Source organism: Nyctereutes procyonoides, unplaced genomic scaffold (assembly GCF_905146905.1).
Source record: "Nyctereutes procyonoides isolate TBG_1078 unplaced genomic scaffold, NYPRO_anot_genome, whole genome shotgun sequence".
NCBI lineage: Eukaryota > Metazoa > Chordata > Mammalia > Carnivora > Canidae > Nyctereutes > Nyctereutes procyonoides.
Genome location: NW_026575140.1, coordinates 50,278,065 through 50,301,772, shown reverse-complemented (window position 1 = coordinate 50,301,772; position 23,708 = coordinate 50,278,065). Strand labels below are relative to the sequence as shown.

The following is a 23,708-nucleotide window of genomic DNA, read 5'->3' as shown; positions in this document are numbered from 1 at the left end:
CTAGTTTTGTTTAATTTTGATTTGAGTAGAACCAATGTTTTAATGGTAATATTTAACATTTCTATGTCTACAAAAAAAGGCAGAATTTTCATAGGCTTGTGTTGAATCTGTTGATCAATTTGGGAAGAATTACTGTGTTAATATTAAGTTTTCTAATCCGAAGAATATAGAATGTCTTATTTAGGTATTCTTTAGTTTATTTCAGTGATGTTTTATCATTTTTTCTCTATGTATCTTGAATATCTTTTGTTAAATTTATTTCTAAGTGTTTTATTCTTTAAATGTATTTTTTGCTACTATAAATGGATTTTTTCCTTATTTTTTTTTTGGAATGTTCATTGCTAATATATAGAAATAGTCGACTTACATATATTGATCTTGTGGCCTAATAAACCTTGCTGAACTAGTTTCATTGTAGAAGGGATTGTGGTTTTTTTACACTTGCATGTGTGTGGATTCTTTAGGGTTTTCTGTATGCAAGATAATATCATCTGTAAATAGAGATTTTGTCATTTCCAAATAGAAATTTACTTCTTTTCCCATCTAGATACCTTCTATTTGTTTTCTTTCTCTAGTATCTCTTGCTAAAACTCATAGTAGTACAGTGTTGAATGGAAGTGAGGAGAGAGGACATTTTGTGAGGTTTGTGATCATAAGAATGCAAATGGCCATTCACCATTAAGTATGATGCTAGATTTTATAGATGGTCATTATTATGTTGATGAAGTTTACTTCTATTTCTCGTTTGTTGGGTTGTCACATAATTTTTTTTTAGTCTGTTAAGATAATTGTGTGGGTCTTGTTCATTATTCTATTAATATGGTATATAGCTTTGATTAATTTTAAGATATTAAGTGAACTTTGTATTCCTGGGATAAATCCCATTTGGCTGTGGCATATATTATGTTTTCTTTGTTGCTGAATTCAAATTGAATCAGACTGAATTAATTTGTCTGACTTTTCCTTAAATTTTACATCTATCTTGCTTTCATAATAGTGGCCTCAGAGAATGAGTTGAGAATTGTTTCCTTCTATTTTTTGGAAGAGTTAATGAAAGATTGGTATTAACTCTTCTTGAAATGTTTGCTGGAATTCAGTGAAGACATCTGAACCTGGGTTTTTATTGGAGCAGAGGTTGTTATAGATCTATTCATATTTTCTATGTCATCTTGAGTCAGTTTTGGTAGTTTGTGTCTTTCTAGGAATCTGCCCATTTTGCCTAGATTTTCTAACTTGTTGGCTTACAGTTCCTAGTATTCTCTTATAATCCTTTTATTTCTGTAAGGTCAGTGGTAATGTCTCCTTTTTCATTCCTGATTTTAGCAATTTGAGTCTTCTCTCTTTTCTTAGTCTAGCTAAGGGTTTATAATTTGGTAATCTTTTCAAGAAATCAACTTTTGCATTTGTTGATTTTCTCTATTGTTTTTCTATTCTCTATTTTATTTTCATTTTAATATTTGTTATTTCCTTTTGCTTTAGAAAAATTTTAATTCACTCCTCCCTTTCTAGTTCCTTAAGGTACATATTTATTTTGTATTTTTTATTTTAATTCCAGTATAGTATATACAATGTTATGTTAGCTTCAGGTGTTCAATAGAGTGATTCAACAATTCTGTACATTACTCAGTGCTCATCAGGATAATTGTACTCTTATGCTCCATCACCGATTTCCCTTATCTCCCACCCAGCTCCCCTCTGCTAACCATCAGTTTGTTCTCTATAGTTAAGAATCTGTTTCTTGGTTTGTCTCTTTCTCTTTTTTCTTTTGATCAATTGTTTTGTTTCTTAAATTCCACATAATGAGTGAAATTGTATAGTATTTGTCCTTCTCTAACTGATTTATTTCGCTCAGCATTTTACTTTCTAGATACATCCATGTTGTTGCAAATGGCAAGATTTCATTTTTTATGACTGAATGACATTCCATTGTATGTATATATACACCAGATATTCTTTGTCCAGTAACCTTTTTTTTTTATGATAGTTACACACACAGAGAGAGAGAGAGAGAGAGAGAGAGGCAGAGACACAGGCAGAGGGAGAAGGAGGCTCCATGCACCGGGAGCCCGATGTGGGATTCGATCCCGGGTCTCCAGGATCGCGCCCTGGGCCAAAGGCAGGCACCAAACTGCTGCGCCACCCAGGGATCCCTGTCCAGTAATCTTTTGATGGACACTTGGTTGCTTCCATAATTTGCCTATTGTAAATAATGCTGCAGTAATCATAGGAGTGCATATATGTTTGGTAAATAACCAGTTGTATAATTCCTAGGTCATAAGGTAGTTCTATTTTTAACTTTTTGAAAAACTTCTATAGTGTTTTTCACACTGGCTGCACCAGTTTAGATTCCCAACAGTACACGAATATTCCTTTTTCTCCACATCTTCAACAGCAGTTGTTTTTTGTATTTTTTATTTTAGCCATTCTGACAGGTGAAGGTGATATCTCGAGGCTGGGGAAGAAAAAAAAAGTGATATCTCATTGTAATTTTGATTTGCATTTCTCTAATGATGAATGGTATTGAGCATCTTTTAATGAGTCTGTTGGCCATCTGTCTTCTTTTTTTTTTTAAGATTTTATTTATTTATTCATGAGAGAGGCAGAGACACAGACAGAGGGAGAAGCAGACTTCATACAGGAAGCCCAATGTGTGACTCGATCCTGGGACTCCAGGATCACACCCTGGACGAAAGACAGGCTCTAAACCGCTGAACCACCCAGGGATCCCAAGCCATCTGTCTTTTTTTTTTTCTTTTAAATATTTTATGTATTTATTCATGAGAGACACACAGAGAGAGAGGCAGAGACACAGGCAGAGGAAGAAGCAGGCTCCATGCAGGGAGCCCGACATGGGACTCAATCCTGGGTCTCCAGGATCAGGCCCTGGACTGAAGGCGACACTAAACCACTGAGCCACCCGGGCTGCCCGCTATCTGTCTTCTTTAGAGAAATGTCTATTCATATATTCTGCCCATTTTTATTTTTATTTTTTTTAAGATTTTATTTATTTATTCATGAGAGACACACAGAGACAGAGACACAGGCAGAGGGAGGAACAGGCTTCATGCAAGAAGCCCGAAGTGGGACTTGATCCCGAAACTCCGGGATCATGACCTGAGCCAAAGGCAGATGCTCAACCACTGAGCCACCCAGACGTGAAGTTTGTGATCCTATTCTGCCCATTTTTAAATTGGATTATTTGATTTTTGGGTGTTGAGTTGTTAGTTCTTTATATATTTTAAATACTAATGCTTTATCAGATAGGTCATTTACACTTATCTTCTCCCATTCAGTAGGTTGTCTTTTAGGTTGTTGGTTGTTTCCTTCTCTTTGCAGAAGCTTTTTATTTTGATGTAGCCCCAATAGTTTATTTTCACTTTTATTTCCCTTGACTCAGGAGACCTATCTAGAAAAATGTTACTGTGGCCAGTGTCAGAGAAATTACTGCCTGTGCTGTCTTCTGAGATTTTTATTGTTTCAGGTCTCACATTTAGATCTTTAATCCATTTTGAGTTTATTTTTCTATATGGTGTGAGTAGTCGTCCAGTTTCATTCATCTGCAAGTAGCTGTCCAGTTATCCCAACACCCTTTATTAAAGACACTTTTTTTCCATTGTATCTTCTTTCCTCTTTTGTTGAAGATTAGTTGACCATGTAATTGTGGGGTTATTTCTGTGTTTTCTATTCTGTTCTATTGATCTATGTGTCTGTATTTACATCAGTACCATAGTGTTTTGGTTACCATAGTTTTGTAACATAACTTGAAGTCTGGAATACCTCATTTTGTTTTTCTTTTTCAAGATTTATTTGGCTATTCCAAGTCTTCTGTGGGTCCATACAAATTTTAGAATTCTTTGTTCTAGTTCTGTGAAAAATGCTTTTGGTATTTCAACAAGGATTGCATTAATCTGTACATTGCTTTGGGTAGTATAGATATTTAACAGTATTTGTTCATCCAGTCCATAAACATGGAATGTCTTTCCATTTCTTTGTGTTGTCTTCAGTTTTTTTTTTTCAATCAAAGTTGTATAGTTTTCACAGTACGGGTGTAGTACAGTACCTGGTTCCATAAGGTATAAATTTAGATTACTGATTTGATATCTTCCTTTTTTTTTCTTTTTTCTTTTTTTTCTAAGAATTTATTTATTCATGAGAGATACTTAGAGAGAGAGAGATTGAGAGAGAGAGGCACAGGCAGAGGGAGAAGCAGGCTTCATGCAGAGAGCCCGAGGTGGGACTTGATCCCGGATCTCTAGGATCACACCCTGGGCCGAAGGCGGCACTAAATCGCCGAGCCACCGGGGCTGCCCCAATATCTTTCTTTTTTCTAACATAGGCATTCACAGCTCTACAGTTCTAACTGAGCAGTGCTTTTACCGTCTCCCACAAGTTTTGATAGAGTGATTTATTTTCATTTGTCTTAAAGTATTTTCTAAATTACCTTATGATTTCTTTGACTCATTAGTTTTCTAAGAGTCTGTTATTTAATTCTTACATACTTTTGAATTTTCTAGTTTTTTTCTTAGTGATTTGTAGTTTCATTTTGTTGTGATCAGAAGTGATACTTTGTATGATCCTAGTCTTTTAAAATTTATTAAGATTTGTTTTGTGGCCTCACATATGGTCAATCTTAGAGAATATTCCATGTACACTTGAGAAGATGCTATTACTGGGTACCTCTGTGTTCTAGAGATGTCTGTTCAAATCATGTTTCCTTGTTGATCTTCTGCCTTGTTGTCCTATCCAGTATTGAAGTCTCTATTTTTGAATTATCTTTTTGTTTCTTCTATAAATTTTGGTTCTTGTATTTTGAGATTTTTTTAAGTGAATATATGTTTAAGTTTTTTCTGTCTTACTGATAAATTAACAGTTTATCATTAAAAAATACCTTTGTTTGCTTCTAAGAATAATTTTTGTCTATTTTGTCTGTTAGTAATACAGCTAATCTAGCTCTCTTTTGTGTACTGTTTACATAGTATGTTTTTTCTATCTTTTACATTCAACCTATTTGTGTCTTTGGCTTTACTTTATTATTTTTTTTAATTTTTATTTATTTATGATAGTCACACAGAGAGAGAGAGAGAGAGAGGCAGAGACACAGGCAGAGAGAGAAGCAGGCTCCATGCACCGGGAGCCCGATGTGGGATTCGATCCCGGGTCTCCAGGATCGCGCCCTGGGCCAAAGGCAGGCGCCAAACCGCTGCGCCACCCAGGGATCCCCGTGTCTTTGGCTTTAAAGTGTGTCCTCTGTAGATAGCATTTATTTGTATTACTTTAAGAAAACTCCCTTCTGCCAATCTCTGCCTTTTGATTAGAGTGTTTGGTTTATTACTTTTATTTTTTTTAATTTTTATTTATTTATGATAGTCACACAGAGAGAGAGGGAGAGAGAGGCAGAGACACAGGCAGAGGGAGAAGCAGGCTCCATGCACCGGGAGCCCGACGTGGGATTCGATCCCGGGTCTCCAGGATCGCGCCCTGGGCCAAAGGCAGGCGCTAAACCGCTGCGCCACCCAGGGATCCCTATTACTTTTAATTTAATGACAGATAAGGTAGGATTTGATGTCCTCCTTTTTTGCTATTTGTTTTCTCTATGTCTTACAGCTTTTTTTTTTTGTCTTACAGCTTTTTAAAATTTCCTTTTCCTTTATTGTTTTGTTTTGTGTTAGATATTTTGTAGTATCCCATTTGATTCCTTTATTTTTTTTAATACTTGTTTATTTTTATCTTAATTCTTTCCCTGGGGATTACAATTAACATCTTGACATAAAACTATGTATTTCAGATTAATGACAATTTAACTTTAATAGTGTATAAGTCTTTGCTCCAATATAGCTTCATTCCCTCGATCTCCTATATACTCTTATTGTCATATAAATTATACCTTTTAGGGGTGCTGTTGGGCTCAATAGAGCATGTGACTCTTGATCTCAGAGTTGTGAGTTCAAGCCCCACATTGGGTACAGCAACTATTTACAAATAAAATCTTTAAAAAAAATTTAAAAACAGGGGCACCTAGATGGTACAGTTGATTAAGCATCTGACTGTTTTGGCTTAGTGATCTCAGAGTCATAAGATCCAGACCCTGGTCAGGCTCTGTGATCAGCATGGATCTACTTGAGTTTCTTTCTCCCTCTCCATCTGCTCTTTCCCCTGCCTTCTCCCACCTCTGCATGCATGTACATGCACACTCTCTCTCTCTCTCAAATAAATAAATCTTTTTAAAGAAATAAAAAACAAATTATACCTTTTTATACCTTATAAGGCCATTAACACAGTTTTATGATTATTGTTTTATGCAGTTGTATTTTTTTTAAGATTTTATCCATTTATTCATGAAAGACAGGGAGAGAGAGAGAGAGAGGCACAGACACAGGCAGAGGGACAAGCAGGCTCCATGAAGGGAGCCTGATGTGGGACTTGATCCCAGGTCTCTAGGACCACACCCTAGGCTGAAGGCGGCACCAAACTGCTGAGCCACCTGGGCTGCCCGTGCAATTGTCTTTTGAAATAAGAAGAAAGGTGCCTAGGTGGCTCAGTTGGTTAAGGTCCAACTCTGGATTTCAGCTTAGGTCATGATCTGAGTCAGGTCATGAGATGGCATGCTCAGTGGGGAGTCTGCTTAAGATTCTCTTTCTACCTCCCTCAACCTCTCCTTCCCCCACATCTGTGCTCTCTCAAGTAAGTAAATCTTTTAAAAAAATAAAATAAGATAAAAGAAAAAGTTATATAGATAAAAATACATTTATATTGTTATCTGCAAAGTTATGTTTACTGGTGTTTGTTAGTTCTTTATGTGGACTTGTGTTACTGTCTAATGTCCTTTCATTTTACTTGAAAGATAATGTTTAGAATTTACTGTGGGCCAGATGTGCTAACAATGAACTCTCTCATTTTTTGTATATCATTTTTGAAGGATAGTTTTTCTGGCTATAGAATTCTTTGTTGACTTTTTTCTTTCAGCATTCTGAATATGTCATAACACAACCTTCTACCTTTATTGATTTCTGACTAGAAGTCAACTGACATGGTTACTGAGGATCCCTTGTATATAAGGTATCCCGTTTGTTTTGCTGCTTTCAAGATTCTCTTTGTTTTTCATCAGTTTGACTATGACATATCTAGGCATGTGTCTCTGATTTTATTTTACTTGGTGTTCCTTGAGCTTCTTCTCAATTAATGATCATCAAATTTGAGGAGTTTTTTGGCCATGATTTAAAAATTTTTTTTTATTTATTTGAGAGAGAGAGAGCGAGAGACCATGAGTGGAGGGGGAGGGGCAGAGGGAGAGGAGAAAACATGCTCCCCACTGAGCAAGAAGTGCAATCCTGGGCTGTGTCCCAGGATCCTCGGATCACAAGCTGAGCTGAAGGCACTCAACAGACTAAGCCACTCAGGCGCCCCAGCCATTACTTATTTAAATATTCTATCTGCCTCTTTCTCCCCTCTCCTTTGTGGACTCCCATTATGCATATATTGTTATTCTCATTGTCCCACAGATCTTTGCCATTATGTTAACTTTTTTCATTCTTTTTTTGCTGTGTTCCTCAGTCTAGATAATCTCATTTTATCTATTTTAAAGTTCACCTTTTTTTTTTTTTTGCCTGCTTATTTTAGTCTGTTTGGACTTCTTTAGACAAATGCAACAGACTGGGTGGCTTGTAAACAACAGAAATTTACTTATCATATTTCTAGAGACTGGATGTCTGAAACCAGGGTACCAGTGTGGCCAGATAAAGGCTCTCTTCTGGGTCACAGTCTCATTGTATTGTCAGCAGAAGGAGCTAGGGATCTCTCTGGAGCCACTTTTATAAGGCACTAATCCCATTCATGAGGGCACCCTCATGACTTAAGCATCACCCAGAGACCCCACTGCCTAAGGTCATCACATTGGGGATTATGATTTCAGCATATGCATGGGTGCATGGGGTGGAGGAAAAGGAGACACAAACATTCAGAATATACTGCTGCTCAATTGCTGTTTCACTAAAGCTCTCTAGTGGATTTTTTTTCAATTATGAAAAACTATGAAATTTCTATTTAGTGAGATACCATTTTCACAATTTTGTCTCATTCTTTAGATTTGTTTTTCTTTGGGTTTTTGAATATGTTTGTAATACTCATTTAATGTACTCATTTAGTAAATACAACTTCTTGACTTCCTTAAGGACACTTTTCATTGACTGTTTTTTAACTCTGTCCCATGCTTTCTTGTTTCTTTATGTTGAAACTTTTTCTCAGGACAAATATTTTAAATAAAACAATGCGGCAACTCTGGAAATCAGATTCAACATTCCCCAAGGTTTGTTCTTGCTGCTACTGCTGTGCTTTGTTTATTTAGTGACTTTTCTGGACTAATTCAATCACATTTGTATTCTTTGTCATATACATTCTCTGAAATCTCTGCTTGGTCAACATAGTGATTAATGACTGGACATAGATTCCCTTAAGGGACGTCTTGGTGGCTCAGCAGTTTAGCATCTGCCTTCAGCTCAGGATGTGATCACAGGGTCCTGGGATCAAGTCCTGCATCAGGCTCCCCACAGGAAGCCACTTTTTTCTCCCTCTGCCTCTCTCTGTGTGTCTCTCATGAATAAATAAATAAAATCTTTAAAAAAAAAAAAAGATTCCCTTAAATGCCTTAAACTGGCAAGTCTTCTAGCATTTGCCAAGAGGTTTTTGTATATGGTGGGCATACCTTCTATTCCTAGCCTTAAGTAGGCAGTTTATAACTCTTGCTTGCACAGACCTTCAAGGTAAGCCAAAGGTAAGAGCTGACAGCCTTCTTATGTTTTTCCTGGGACTTAGCTCTTGATGGAAAAAGAAAATAAAACCCAGTAACTTCATTATAATATGAGTGATATGAGAAGTGATTAGCAGTAAAGTTTATGTACTGTCATTATCTCCCATATTAGCCATATTTTATTCTTAGCAGAATGAAAGTTTGTTTCATGAACTTTCAGGTACAAATAGATAAAAAGGTTTAAGCAATCTGACAAGCATACATATCTATATGGCAGGAAAACACCCCAGAGGGGATCTGTCTCATGCTATAAAGCAAATCTTAGCCAAATATAACTTGAGACCTTTGCCTGCCTAGTCAGCTAATTAGGATTTTTAGTTTACTAAGTCATAGAGTTAGTGATTATGAGTTTGAATTCTGAAACCAAGCTGAATTTGAACCTACACTTTACCTTTTCTGAGAACTTGGGCAAGATGTGGAAGATGCCTCACTTTTCTTATTAGTACCTTGTCATTACATAAGCTGTTAGATCATACCTGATAAATATTCACTATAGGTATACAAAAGGAAAGAGTAGTTTCATGAATCCCTTTGTACCTAATGCCTATATTCAGCAATTATCAGCCCCCGGATAATCATATTTCATTTAGGTTTTTTTTTTTAAGATTTTATTTATTCATGAGAGACACAGAGAGGCAGAGACACAGGCAGAGGGAGAAGCAGGCTCCATGCAGGGGGCCCAATGTGAGACTTGATCCCAGAATTCCAGGATCACAACCTGAGCCAAAGGCAGATAGATGCTCAACTGCTGAGCCACCCAGGAGTCCCAATCATATTTCATTTGTAATCTTACACTCTCTCATTAATTATTTTGAATCTGTATAAGACATTATATGATTTCATCTATAAATATCTCATTATATATCTATAACATATTTTTTAATGTAAAATATATTGCCATGGTTTCAGCTAAAAAATCAGTGGAAAGTCTTAATATCAACAAATGTTGACTTGGTATTTGTTTCACCAGTTGATTCTTATGTTACGATTATTTAGTATTGTATCTTAGGTCACTTTTAAGCTAAAGTTTTCCCCCTCCCTCTTTTTTTCCCCTTGTAATAATTCATTGAAGAAACCAAGTTATTTGTAGTTTCAAGCTGTATTGTCCAATATAGTAGCCACTAGCTACATATGGCTCTTGAGCACTGGATATGTAACTATAGTCCAAACTGAGTTGCACTGTAAATTTAAAATGCACATCATATTTCAAAGACTTAGTACAAAAGATAGTGCCTCATTAATAATTTTTACATTGAGTGTATGTTCACATTATAATATTGCACATATATTAGGCTAAATAATATTATTTCACTTGTTTTTGGCAGTAGTATTTTATGTATCTGATGTGTACCACCAGAAGGCACATAATGCCTAGTTGAGGCCTCTTTGATATATTAGCAGCTATTGATGACTCTTTAATTCATTAGAGATTGCAAAATGATGATATTCTAATTTTTTAAATTCTTTTCATGTATTAGCTAGAATCCTTCCTTAAAGAGAAATCTCTCATCAACTATGTGATGACACTTGATTACTATACAAGCCCTATATATTTTACATAGGAAAAGGACAAAAGGTTAACTCTGTTCATTTACTAGTTTCCAGGCATCCTCTTAAAAAAAAAAATCAATGAGTATTTTTATAGTAGTAGTATGAAATCATGAATTTAAATGTGTGTTTCTGAAACCCATTGTATTTATTATCCTCACTGATGTTCAAATTGTCCCATTATTATTAACTAGTGGGAGCCTCTTTAAGTTGTCTCTTATGTCTTAGGTATGATCTTTGTAGTCTTTGATAGCTTCCTTGCCTTTTGGTATCACAGAATGTTCCAGGCCCTGATTCCTTTTAGTGAAAAGTAATAATTAGAGGCTATAGTCTAGCTTGCATAGTGTTACCTTACTAATTCTTGTTTTTCTTTTTTGGCCTTTTCCATGGATGAAACTAGAAAATTCATTTTTTCCCTTAAATAATTAATGAGTTTATACTGATACTTCCAATTCAAATTTGGATCTGTGGAGTTATTACATAATCTCACCAATATTGCATTTATATCTTATTTATATCTTATTCTTCCTGCCAAATTTATTTAATCTCAGTGGCATTGATATACTAATTTGCCTTATCAAACACTACATGCACAGCAGTTACAAAATAGCATTTTTATCACTACCACCAACAGTATGATTATTCATTGAAAACATAGTTTTTGGTTTTTTGCAGTTCTTTTTCTTTTTGGGGCATGTTTCACAAAGAAAATACACAAAATTGTTATGTTATAAAGTCACTTAAAATATTTCATCTTTGATGAATGCCTATACTTAAACCTGGTTTCATTTTCCTTTTAATTTTTAGGGATGACTTTTTATTTTAATTTTTCTTTTATAACATATTTACATGGTTCAAAACTAAAATCCACAAAATAAGAAATATCCAAAGAGTCTAGCTTCTAATTCCAGTCTTCTCCTTTCTCTCTACTCCCTTTCCTCTAACAGGTAACCACTAAAAAATTTTATGGCTCATTCTTACATTTTATTATACAGGCTCATATATAATTCATATCTTGACCAAAGAAGTTCTCCAAAGTCCCTATGATTTCTTATTTTTCTTGCTCAAAGACAGAGATTACAATATCCTTTATCTACAATCTGAAGGATAAACTATTTTCTATTAAGTCATATTCTGTAGATTTGGAACTGAGGACGAGCAGATATTATAGATAAGCCAGTTTGAGGGAGAAAGGATGATTTGGGTAGAAACTACTAGCTGTTACCAAATGTTAAGACTTTCTAGCGAAGGAAGAAACCATGCTCTTTGACTCCCGATAATATAGGAAGACCAATATTTCAAAGTTAGAGAAAGCCAGATTTGAATTAGTCTGAAAAGAAAATCCTACTTCAAGTAAAACTCAGGAAATGGAATAGGCTTTCTCTTATGGTTTTAAGTTCTTATCACTGGAGGGATTCATTCATCCATAAAGAGTTGAACTGATTGACTTCTGTGGTCATTTGATGATTCTGATTTCTGGAGTATTCCTCCAGCTTTATAAGTATTATTCTGAAAAAGAAAAAAAAAGTATCATTCTGCCCAACAGGTCTCATTGTATATAGTCCCTGGGTGATCACAGTGTATTTATTTTAGGATTCTGTGACATTTAAAGATGTGGCTATAGACTTCACATTAGAAGAGTGGAGGTTGATGGACCCTTCACAGAGGAACCTACACAAGGACGTGATGCTAGAGAATTATAGGAATCTTGCCTCCCTGGGTAAGAATAACTTGTGTCCATATATCTATCCATTTGAGCAGGTTTGCTGAAGATCTAGAGCCTCTAAAGTACTTAACTGAGCTTGGGGTTAGAGTTCAGGCATTAAAATCTCTTTTTAGGTGTATGTTGTTGGGAGTCATGCTATCCCTTGCTCTTAATTAAGTGGCCCACCCATTGTAGAGTAAGAAATACGTATTTCATTGGACTCTTGGAGATCGTTAACAGTCCACCACATTTAGAACTAAAGTTTTTTCTGTTCGCTTTTACAAATGGGAGTTATAAGTACCTCCAGAAAGAAAAGGAGAAATGTGTTCATTTTCTTTCTAAACTCAGATTATTCCGATGATCTATTATCCTAGAAGACCTGCGGTCATAGTGTTGAGCTCCTCTGTAATCGTCTGTAACACCACCATACAATAGAATGTTCTGCTGTACTGTGAATATTCTGTATCTATGCTGTCCAATATGGCAGGCACTAGCCCCTTGAGGCTACTGACAACTTGAAATCTGGCTAGTCCAACTGAAGAGCTGAATTTTAAATTTTATAGTTTTAACTAATTTAAATAGCCTCATTGGGCTGTTGACAACTGTATTAGACAGTGCATCTCTAGAGCTTCCCAAAAATAGCCACTCTGCACAAAAGATTAAAAGCTGAGACTGAATTTGGAAATAGTTCTTACTCAGACAGAGTCAAGTCTTACTGATTTTTATCTGCACAGGCCTTGCAGTTTCCAAACCAGACATGATATCTCATTTGGAGGATGGAAAAGGACCATGGGTGGTAGTAAGAGAACTTGCAAGAACCCCTTATCCAGGTGAGTTAATAAGAACCAGGAGGACTGGATTTATTTCAAGTTCATTGGTTATGGATGGAGCAAAACATCTGAAATATTTTGAGGAGTATCCTTGTTCAAAACTATCTCAGAAAAATTCACTCCCTCCCTTGCTCTCTCATCTGTTTTCCTTCTCCTGTTGCTTCTCCTCTCTCTATTCTCTACTTTTGATTCCCATTCCATCCTACTTTGCTTTCTTGAGGACACAATCTTCATAATTAGTCTTTCATTCAAACATGCATAAATAAAATATTTTTTAAAAAGATAAGTATACTCTTAATCCCCCTCACTTATTTCACCCATCCTTCACCTACCTCCTCACTGATTACCACCAGTTTGTTCTATTTAAGAGTCCAGGGATTTTTTAATCTTTTTTCTTTGTTCATTTGCTTTGTTTCCTATATTACATTCAGACTGACTTATTTCACTTAGCATAAGACCCTCCAGTGCCATCCATGTTGTTGCAAATGGCAAGATTTCATTCTTGATTGTGGCCAAGTAATATTCTCCTGTATATACATACCACCTCTTTATCCATTCACCTGTCACTGGACACTTAGGTGGCTTCTATATCTCAGCTATTGTAAATAATGCTGCTATAAACATAGGGGTACACGTATCTTTTAAAATTAGTGTTTTTGTTTTATTTGGGTAAATACCCAGAAATGGAATTACTGAATCATATGATAATTGTTTTTAATTTTTTTAGGAATCTCTATAGTTTTCCTCAATGGCTGCACCAAGTTACATTCCCACCAACAGTGCACGAGGGTTCCTTTTACTTCACATACTCACCAACATTTTTAATTTTTTGTATTTTTATTTCAGCCTTTCTGACAGGTGTGAGGTGATACCTCATTGTGGTTTTAATTTGCATTTCCCTGATAAGTAGTGATGTTGAGCATCTTACCCTGTCTCTGTTGGCCGTTCTGTATGTCTTCAGAAGAATGTCTTTTCATGTCTTCTACCCATTTTTAAAAATATTTTATTTATTTATTCATGAGAGACAGAGAGAGAGAGAGAGAGGCAGAGACACAGGCAGAGGGAGAAGCAGGCTGCATGGAGGGAGCCCAATGCGGAACCTGATCCCGGGTCCCCAGGGTCATGCCCCAGGTCGAAGGCGGCGCTAAACTGCTGAGCCACCCGGTTTGCCCGATCTATGTCTATTTTTGAGCCAGTGCCATACTGTTTTGATTATTGCCACAGTGTAATATATCATGAAATCTGAGTTGTGAAACTCCCAGCTTTGTTCTCTTGCCTTTTTTTTTTTTTTTAAGAAAGAGGATGGAGATCATGACAGTTGAAATCAAGAGTCAGACACTTAAATGACTGAGCAACCCAGGCATCCATGTTCTTCTTTAAGATTGCTTTGGCTATTTGGGGTCTTCTGTGGTTCCATACAAATTTTAGGACTATTTGTTCTAATTCTATGAAATATGTTGTTGGTATTTTGATAGCAATTACATTGAATCTGTAGATTGCTTTGGGCAGTATGGACATTTTAACAATATTGGTTCTTCCAGTCCATGAACATGAAGTATGTTTAAATTCATTTGAATCATCTTCAGTCCTTTTCATTAACATTGAATGTTGAAAATATTATATATTTTTAAGAGAGTGAATGAAAAGTAGGCATTGGAGACAGTTTTAGAGGACTCCACCCCCATGAAGAGGGAAAGACAAATCGGGCAGTAGCTACAGGAAAGTATGCAATGAAGAACAAAACTCTTTTGTTTTATATTTGAAATGGGAGTTTTTATGGCATATTTGAGTGCTGATAAGAATGATGCCACAATGGAGAGGCAGAAATTGACATTGCAAGACCAAGATGGGATCACTGAAGAACTAAAACTAAAGTGTGTAAGAAGGTTAAATGGAATAACCTCAAGAAAGGAAAAGGAAAGATTCACCATTGATAAGCAGAGAGGCCACTTCACTATAACCCTAGGAAAGGTGAAGAACGCGGGTGCAGATAATAGGTCAACCAATGGTGGGAAGATCAAGGCATTCTATTATAATAGCTTCTGAATTGAAAGTAAAATATGAAGCAAAGCCATCAGTTTATATTGAAGAGAAGAAAAAGTTGTTAGAGAGGGAAAGATACATATTTTAAGATACATAGATTTCACTGTAGAAGCCATGTTGGCCTTATGCTTTTATTTTGGAACTTGTTTATAGCTTCTGTTCTTTCTGTTGTTATAGGACTATTAATATTTTTTGTTGTTTCAGTTTAGTAAATTATGTTTATCTGGCAATTGATCCATTTTATCTAAAATTTAAATTAATCGAATACTACCTATCCTCTCTTTTAAGTGTCTGTATGGATCTGAAGTGATGTCTCTGTTTTCATTCCTCCATTGATTTTTTTTCTCTCTCTTATCTTAATCAGTCTTGCCTAGGGCTTGTCAATCTTATTTAGCTTTTAAAGAATCTTTTTTGGGGACCTGGGTGGCTCAGCGGTTTAGCACCTGCCTTTGGCGCAGGGCGCCGTCCTGGAGTCCCAGGATAGAGTCCCACATCGGGCTCCCTGCATGGAGCTTGTTTTTCCCTCTGCCTATGTCTCTGCCTCTCTCTCTCTCTCTCTCTCTCTCTCTCTCTCTCTCTCTCTCTCTGTCTTTCATAAATAAATAAATAAATAAATAAATAAATAAATAAATAAAATCTTAAAAAGTAAAATAAATAACCTTTTTTTACCTTTGATTTCTGTATCATTACTTTCTTCTCCTTATTTTCTTTTTAACCTTTTTTAGCATTTAATTTGCTGATCTTTTTTAACTTCCTGAGTTGGATATCAGGAAGTTATATCATTTGATTTTCAGCCATTCTTTTTTTATAACTCATTCAAAGCAATCTAGACCACATCACACCCCATAAATGACCAAAAATAAATAAATAAATAACAACAATAAGCAAAAAATAAACCTGTATCACACTTTTTTTTATGTAACAACTTCAAAATTATTGAGTTCAAAGTATTTGATAATTTCCATCATGATGTCTTTGTCCCTCATGTTATTTAGAAGTATTTTTCTTAATTCTGTACCATCTGGGGATTTTCTAGTAATCTTGCTATCTTAATTTTTCCTGTGGTCAGAGATGCTGTGTATGATTTCAGTCTTTATAAATTTAAACTTTGCTTCACCACATGGACAATTTTTGAAGACATCTTGTGTGCATTTGTGTATCCTATAAATATTATAGAGTGCAGTTTTACATATATCAAGTTTTTGTTTTAAGGTTTTCTTTATTTATTTATTTGAGAGAGACCATGCAGGCACGGGGAGGAATGGAGGAGGAAGGAAAGAATCGCAAGCAGACTGCACCTGGCATGGAGCTCTATGCAGGGCTCAGTCTCACAACCCCAATATCATGACTTGAGCCAAAATCAAGAGTCAGAGGCTTAGCTGACTGAGCCACCCAGGCACCCTAGATGTATCAAGTTCTTTAGGTTGCTAAAATATATACTTATTGTCAGCTTATTCTGTCAGTTATTGAAAAATATTTTTTTAATGTTTTGCAGTAAGACTGTAGATTGGTCTGTTCCTTGTTTTCGTTACTTTCATTTTTGCTTTATGTATTTTGAGGCTGTGTTATTAGGCTTTGTTATAACAAAGTTATAACTGTTATATCTTTCTGTTGAATTGGACCTTTTATTCCTCTGAAGTGTCTTCTTTATCTCCATAATGGTTTTTGCCTTATTTTTTTAAAAGATTTTATTTATTATTTATTTATTTATTTATTTATTTATTTATTTATTTATTTATGAGATACAGAGAGAGAGAAGCAGAAACATAGGCAGAGGGAGAAGCAGGCTCCATGCAGGGAGTTTGATGTGGGACTAGACCCCAGGACTCCAAGATCATGCCCTGGGCCAAAGGCAGCCTGGGCCAAAGGCAGCTGCGCAGCTGCTAAGCCACCCAGGCGTCCCATGGCTTTTGCCCTAAAGTCTATTCTGCCTTGTACTAGTAACACTGTAGCACCTTTCTTTAAGTTATTGTTTATATGGTACCTCATTTTAGTTCTGTTCACTGTCATCTTTTATATATCCTTGTATCTTTTTTCTCTTATAAGTAGCATATTATTATTAGATTTTTGCTTTAAACAGTTGTTAGATTTTTGTTTTAAACAGATTTTGTTCATAACCCAGATGGTACAAAATTATTTGTAAATAACCTAAGAGACAGTCCATATCTTTCAGAGTATTTAGTTCATATTTACATAATATAGTTACATAATGTTTAAATCTGTCATCTAGGGATCCCTGGGTGGCGCAGCGGTTTGGCGCCTGCCTTTGGCCCAGGGCGCGATCCTGGAGACCCGGGATCGAATCCCACATCGGGCTCCCAGTGCATGGAGCCTGCTTCTCCCTCTGCCTGTGTCTCTGCCTCTCTCTCTCTCTCTCTCTCTCTCTCTCTCTCTCTGTGACTATCATAAATAAATAAAAATTAAAAAAAAAATAAATAAATCTGTCATCTAATTTTGAAAGTGTCTTGCCTGTTCCATGTTTTCTTCTTCCCCATTCATGCATTTAGTTTTATTATCTTTTTTTTTCTGTCCCCCTCTAATCACTTGGTAATCATAAATTTCTAAAATTATTTGCATAGTGGTTAACTTTGCGATTAAAGCATTCATCATTGATACAGCAGTCTTAGATTTTCTCTTTTCCCAAACAACACTAGGATCTTAGAACAACTTATTGAACCTAATTTATATGTTGTTGAAATTATGTATTTTAATCCTATCTGTTGAATTACGTATTTAATCCTATCTATATGTCATATCTCTTAGACTATGTTCTATGCAGTCAACATTCATTTAGATTTTTTTGCCCAAACTTTCTCTTCATTTTTTTCTTCTTTTCTAAGCTTCCCCTTAGGATTATTTTTCTTCTGCTTAAAGAATACCCTCTAATATTTAACTTTATTTGCATCTGCCAGTATCATATTCTCTCCATTTTTCTTTTCATCTAAAAATATTTTTAATCTTCATTTTTGAATAATATTTTGGCAAGTTTGACTTCTAGGTTTGTGTTATATTCTTTCAGTATTTCAAAAGTATCATTCCTTTGTTTTTTGTCTTACATCAAATCTGTTGACAAGTCAACCATCTGTTTAATTCAGGAGTCAGAAAATCTTTTCTATAAAAGGTAAGACAGTAGATATTTTAGGCTTTGTGGAAACATGGTAGGTCTGTAACAACTATTCCATTTAGCAATTATAAGCACAAGCACATGTGATTTTTTTAAGATTTTATTTATTTATTTATTCATGAGAGAGAGAGAGAGGCAGAGATATAGGCAGAGGGAGAAGCAGGCTCCATGCAGGGAGCCTGATGTGGGACTCAATCCTGAGACTCCAGGATCACTCCCTGGGCCAAAGGCAGACACTTAACCACCAAGCCACCCAGGCATCCCCAAAGAATGTGATTATATTCCACTAAAACCTTTATGGACAATAAATTTTGAAGTCCATATAATTTTAGTATGTCACAACGTATTATCCTTTTAGTATATTTTTCAACCATTTAAAAATGTGTATTCTTATTCTCACTGGTAATACAAAAACATGTAGTGGAACAGATTTGGCTGTAGTTTGCAACCTGTGATCTGATTGTTGCTCCTTGATGGAAATCTTTTAGTTTCTTCTATATTTACTTTGTATTTCTCCTACTTGGGATTCATTTGGCTCCTAACATATGTGGCTTGGTATTTTTTTATCTGTTTTGGAAAATGCTTGGTGTTATGTCTTTGAATTTGATTTCATCTCATTCTCTCTCACTTCTCTTTCTAGACTTCTAGGACTTTTACATCTGTGATAGACCTTTTCATGCTATCCTATATGTCTCTAATATTTTTAAAATAATTTTTCAACTTTTTCATCATTCTGTACTTCATATGCATATTTTCTAATGACCTATTTTCCATTCTGTTGACACTCCCGTGTCATACCTACTGTCCTTTTAGTTTTTGAGTTCTTACTTTCCAGTTTAGAATTACCATTTAGTTATTTTACACTTTTCAATTATTTGGTGAAATTATTGGTCTTATTTTCTTGAGTACTAATCATGATTATTTTAAGCTTATGTCTAAGACCTCAACTATCTGGATACCTTTTAGGTCTGTTTCTATTATGGTTTGTTTTTTTTTTTTTTTCTCTTGAGTTTTTTCTTTTCTTTTTTCTCTCTCTTTTTTAAAAAGATTTATTTATTTGACAGAGAAAGAGAGTGCAGGAGGGAGGGGAGAGGAAGAGAGAAGTTTAACAGACTCCATACTCAGCATGGAGTTCAACAAAGGGTTCAATCTTGTGACCCTGAGATCATGACCTTCAGGAATGTTAAGACATAAAAAGTTTGTAAACGACGAATACCCACCATGTTTTTCAACGTGGATAGAACTGGAGGGTATTATGCTGAGTGAAGTAAGTCAATGAGAGACTCCTAACTCTGGGAAACGAACAGGGATTAGTGGAAAGGGAGATGGGCGGGGGGACTGGGTGACAGGCACCGAGAGGGGCACTGGACAGGATGAGCACTGGGTGTTATACTGTATGTTGGTAAATCGAACTTCAATAAAAAAATATACAGAAAAAAACATAAAAAGGTTGCAAAACTATCATTGATAATCACTATTTGAAATATTAGTAACTAAATATTAATTTTGACTAATTTGCTGTTCAACATACTTTCTGAAAAATCAAAATTTTTTTTCCATAAATGTTTGATTAAAAAGTACAGGGCAGCCAGGGTGGCCCAGCGGTTAAGCGCCACCTTCAGCCCCGGGCCTGATCCTGGAGACCCGGGATCGAGTTCCACGTCAGGCTCCCTGCATGGAGTCTACTTCTCCCTCTGCCTGTGTCTCTGAAAATCTCTGAATTTACTACTTTGATTCTTGGTTCAATCAGCCTCCCTCAACCCTACCTCTTTCTTCCTAGAAAATAAGGCCAAGTTTGCAAGCAGTTAAAACTTTATATTCATTATCAGCTGAGGTTTCCCTTTTACTATCCTGTTTACTGAGATCTTCCTAATTTAGGAAATAGAAATCATTTGATTTTCATTGATTTGATTTATCTCTTTCCCCTCCACCAGAATTGGAGACCATACCTGCAACCAAGAATGCTGTATCAACAGAGGATATTTCTGAAAATGTATCACAAGAGACTATAATAGATAAGCTCACAGAGAATGGTCTGTGGAGCTCCAGAATGGGAGGATTATGGAAATGGAATGAAAGGATATTGAGATTGCAAAATAGTCAGGAAAATCATTTGAATCAAAGAATAGTTACTCACAAGAAAATTCCCTCTGGTCAAAGAGGCTTTAGATTTGAATCTATTCTTTTTCCTGAAGCAGGAGTTATCACAGAAGAACTCCACAGCAAATGCCAAACACATGACGATTTCACTGAGAATTTAGATTTGATTACAGATCCCCATCTGGGGAAGAAAATTTGCAAGGATACAGAAAGCAGCAAAGCTGTAAGGCCTACTTCAGAACTTACTTTAGGGAAAAAATACAATAATAGAGAAAAACCCTATAAATGTAGCACTTGTGAAAAGTCCTTTCGTTATAGATCATTACTCATTCAACATCAGAGAACTCACACTAAGGAAAAACCTTATGAATGTAATGAATGTGGGAAGATGTTCAGCCAGCCTTCATATCTTAGTCAACATAAAAAAATTCACACTGGAGAAAAACCCTATAAATGTAATGAATGTGGAAAAGCTTTCATTGCTTCTTCATCACTTATGGTGCATCAGAGAATTCATACTAAGGAGAAACCTTATCAATGCAATGTCTGTGGAAAATCTTTTAGCCAGTGTGCTCGCCTTAATCAACACCAGAGAATTCAAACCGGAGAGAAACCCTATAAATGTAGTGAATGTGGGAAAGCCTTCAGTGATAAGTCAAAACTTGCAAGACATCAGGAAACTCACAATGGAGAGAAACCCTACAAATGTAATGATTGTGGGAAAGCCTTCAGGAATAAGTCATATCTTAGTGTACATCAGAAGACCCATACTGAAGAGAAACCATATAAATGCAATGAGTGTGGGAAATCTTTCAAGAATACCACAATTTTTAATGTCCATCAGAGAATTCATACTGGAGAGAAACCCTTTAGGTGTAATGAATGTGGGAAAGCCTATAGAAGTAATTCAAGCCTTATTGTACATATAAGAACTCATACTGGAGAAAAACCCTATGAATGTAATGAATGTGGGAAAGCATTCAATCGTATAGCAAATTTCACAGAACATCAAAGAATTCATACAGGGGAAAAACCTTATAAGTGTAATGAATGTGGGAAAGCATTCATTAATTATTCATGCCTTACTGTACACCACAGAATGCATACAGGGGAGAAACCTTATAAATGTAATGAATGTGGAAAGGCCTTCATGCGTTCTTCATCCCTAATTATACATCAGCGAATTCATACTGAAGAGAAACCTTACCTATGTAATGAATGTGGGGAATCTTTCAGAATAAAGTCACACTTAACTGTACATCAGAGGATTCATACTGGGGAGAAACCATATAAATGTACTGACTGTGAGAGGGCATTTACCAAAATGGTAAATCTCAAAGAGCATCAGAAAATTCATACTGGAGTGAAACCTTATAAATGCTATGATTGTGAAAAATCTTTCAGGACTAAGTCATACCTTATTGTACATCAAAGGACCCATACTGGAGAAAAACCATATAAGTGTAATGAATGTGAGAGAGCTTTCACTAATACATCACAACTTACTGTACATCAAAGAAGGCATACTGGAGAAAAACCTTATAAATGTAATGAGTGTGGGAAGGTTTTCACAAGTAACTCAGGCTTTAATACCCATCAGAGAACACATACTGGAGAAAAACCATTTAAATGTAATGACTGTGGGAAAGCATTTAGCCAGATGGTACATGTCACAGAACATCAGAAGATTCATAGTGGAGAGAAACCCTATAAATGTGATGTCTGTGGAAAAGCCTTTAGGAGGGGTTCATACCTTACAGTGCATTGGAGAACACATACTGGAGAAAAACCCTATACATGTAAGGAATGTGGCAAAGGTTGTATCACTCTATCGCAGCTAACTCTACATCAGAGAATTCATACTGGGGAAAGGCCCTATAAATGTGAAGAATGTGGAAAAGCCTTCAGAACCAACTCAGACTTTACTGTACATCTGAGGATGCATACTGGAGAAAAACCCTATAAATGTAATGAATGTGGAAAAGCCTTTAGGAGTAGCTCAAGCCTTACAGTACATCAAAGAATACATCAAAGAGAAACTCAGCTAATATAAAGATTAATAAATCATTCATCTAGATGCTAACTCCACAGGAAGAATCATAAACTGTGTCTTTTATGAATGTGGGAAAACCTTCAGGTGTAATTCACCAGAAAATACACACTTAAAAGATACTTGAGAGGGAGCACCTGGATAGCTCAGTCAGTTAAGCATCTGCCTTTGGCTCAGGTCATGATCCCGGGGTCCTGGGATTGAGCCCCAGAGCAGGCTCCCTGCTCAGCATGGAGTCGGCTTCTCCCTCTGCCCCTCCCCCTGCTCGTACTCTCATGCTCTCTCTCAAATTTTTTTGGAAAAGATACTTTAGAAATATAAGAATGTGGTAAAGCATACAGTCATAAAATGTTAGTTCTAATAAAATTCACAATAGAGAAAAATAATGGACAAATGAAAGTCTTCATCCAGATTTCATACTTTATTCACTTAAAAAGTTATCTTCAAAGAATTACCTATATATTTTTTGCCTGTTTTCTATTGGTTTGTCTTTCTTATAAATCTGGAGGTGCTTTTTATATATTTGAAATATTAATCCTTTGTCATGTGTGTTGCCAATTTTTAATCTAGTGATTGTCTTTATGCTTTTTTATATAGTAAAAGAAATTAACATTTTAATTTTTCATAATGAGATACTTATATATTTTCCTTTTTAGATTGTTAATTTGCTCTTTTAGTTAAAAGGCTCTCCTTAATCCCTAGGTTATACAATAGTCTCCTAAATTTGTTTCTAAGATTTTGGTTATTTTTTATATTAAAGTCTAATCTGTCTGGACTAGATGGCTAATCATAGAAGAGTAAATGGCCATTCATCTCTGAAAATGTTATGAACCTAAGTAGTACTCAGGGAAATGCAAATTAAAACAACCAACTTCCACTTCGTGGAGTTGGCAGAAATGAAGTGATCTTTTGCTAGTAGATTTGGGCAAAACCTCTTATAAAAAGGTTATATCAACTCTTATTTAAAAAAAAACTCATAAAAAGGTTATTTATATCAACTTGTATTTCCACCAGCAATTCAGTAGTATATATTTAAAGTTTTTTAACTTTAAAATTAAAATACTTTGGCCTAGCAGTCTCACTTTGGGAATCTGCCCCCACAGAAATAACATCATCAGTACACAAAAATACACACAATAAGGAGTTTTGTTGAAGTGTCATTTACAGAGGCAAAGTTGAAAATCAAGTGGAGATAAAGTGAATGCCAAATAATGGGATAATGGTTGAATAAGTTGTGATATAGCCACTCTGGAACAGCATGAGAGTAATTTTTAAAATTAGTTATATTTACACTATTGATCTCAAGGTATCTTAACAATTTTTGATAACCAATTGCTTTATTACAGAGCTTTATGTGTACAAGATTTCATTTTTGTTGATGATCACACCCACTTATGTATATATGTGCGTCTGTGATGAGCATGGAAACAAGTATATATACCAGAAGAATATATACCAGGCTGTTGTTATTGGTTACCTTGAAGAGAGGGAAAAGAGGAGTAGAG

At 35.5% G+C, this 23,708-nt stretch overlaps 1 protein-coding gene across 5 annotated transcripts in view; it reads left to right on the top strand.

Moving 5' to 3' along the window:
* ZNF624 (zinc finger protein 624) overlaps positions 1-22,739 on the top strand; it is a 37,019-nt gene extending 14,280 nt beyond the window's left edge. For 3 of the 5 annotated variants that reach the window (XM_055306124.1, XM_055306125.1, XM_055306126.1), the window contains 3 exons: positions 11,945-12,071; positions 12,791-12,886; positions 19,988-22,739. In XM_055306124.1, coding sequence (XP_055162099.1) covers positions 11,945-12,071; positions 12,791-12,886; positions 19,988-22,206 — 2,442 coding nt within the window. In that variant the 3' untranslated portion in view covers positions 22,207-22,739. The remainder of the gene's footprint in view (positions 1-11,944; positions 12,072-12,790; positions 12,887-19,987) is intronic. The other 2 variants (XM_055306128.1, XM_055306127.1) reach the window with 1 other exon arrangement.
* Positions 22,740-23,708: the final 969 nt, after the last annotated feature.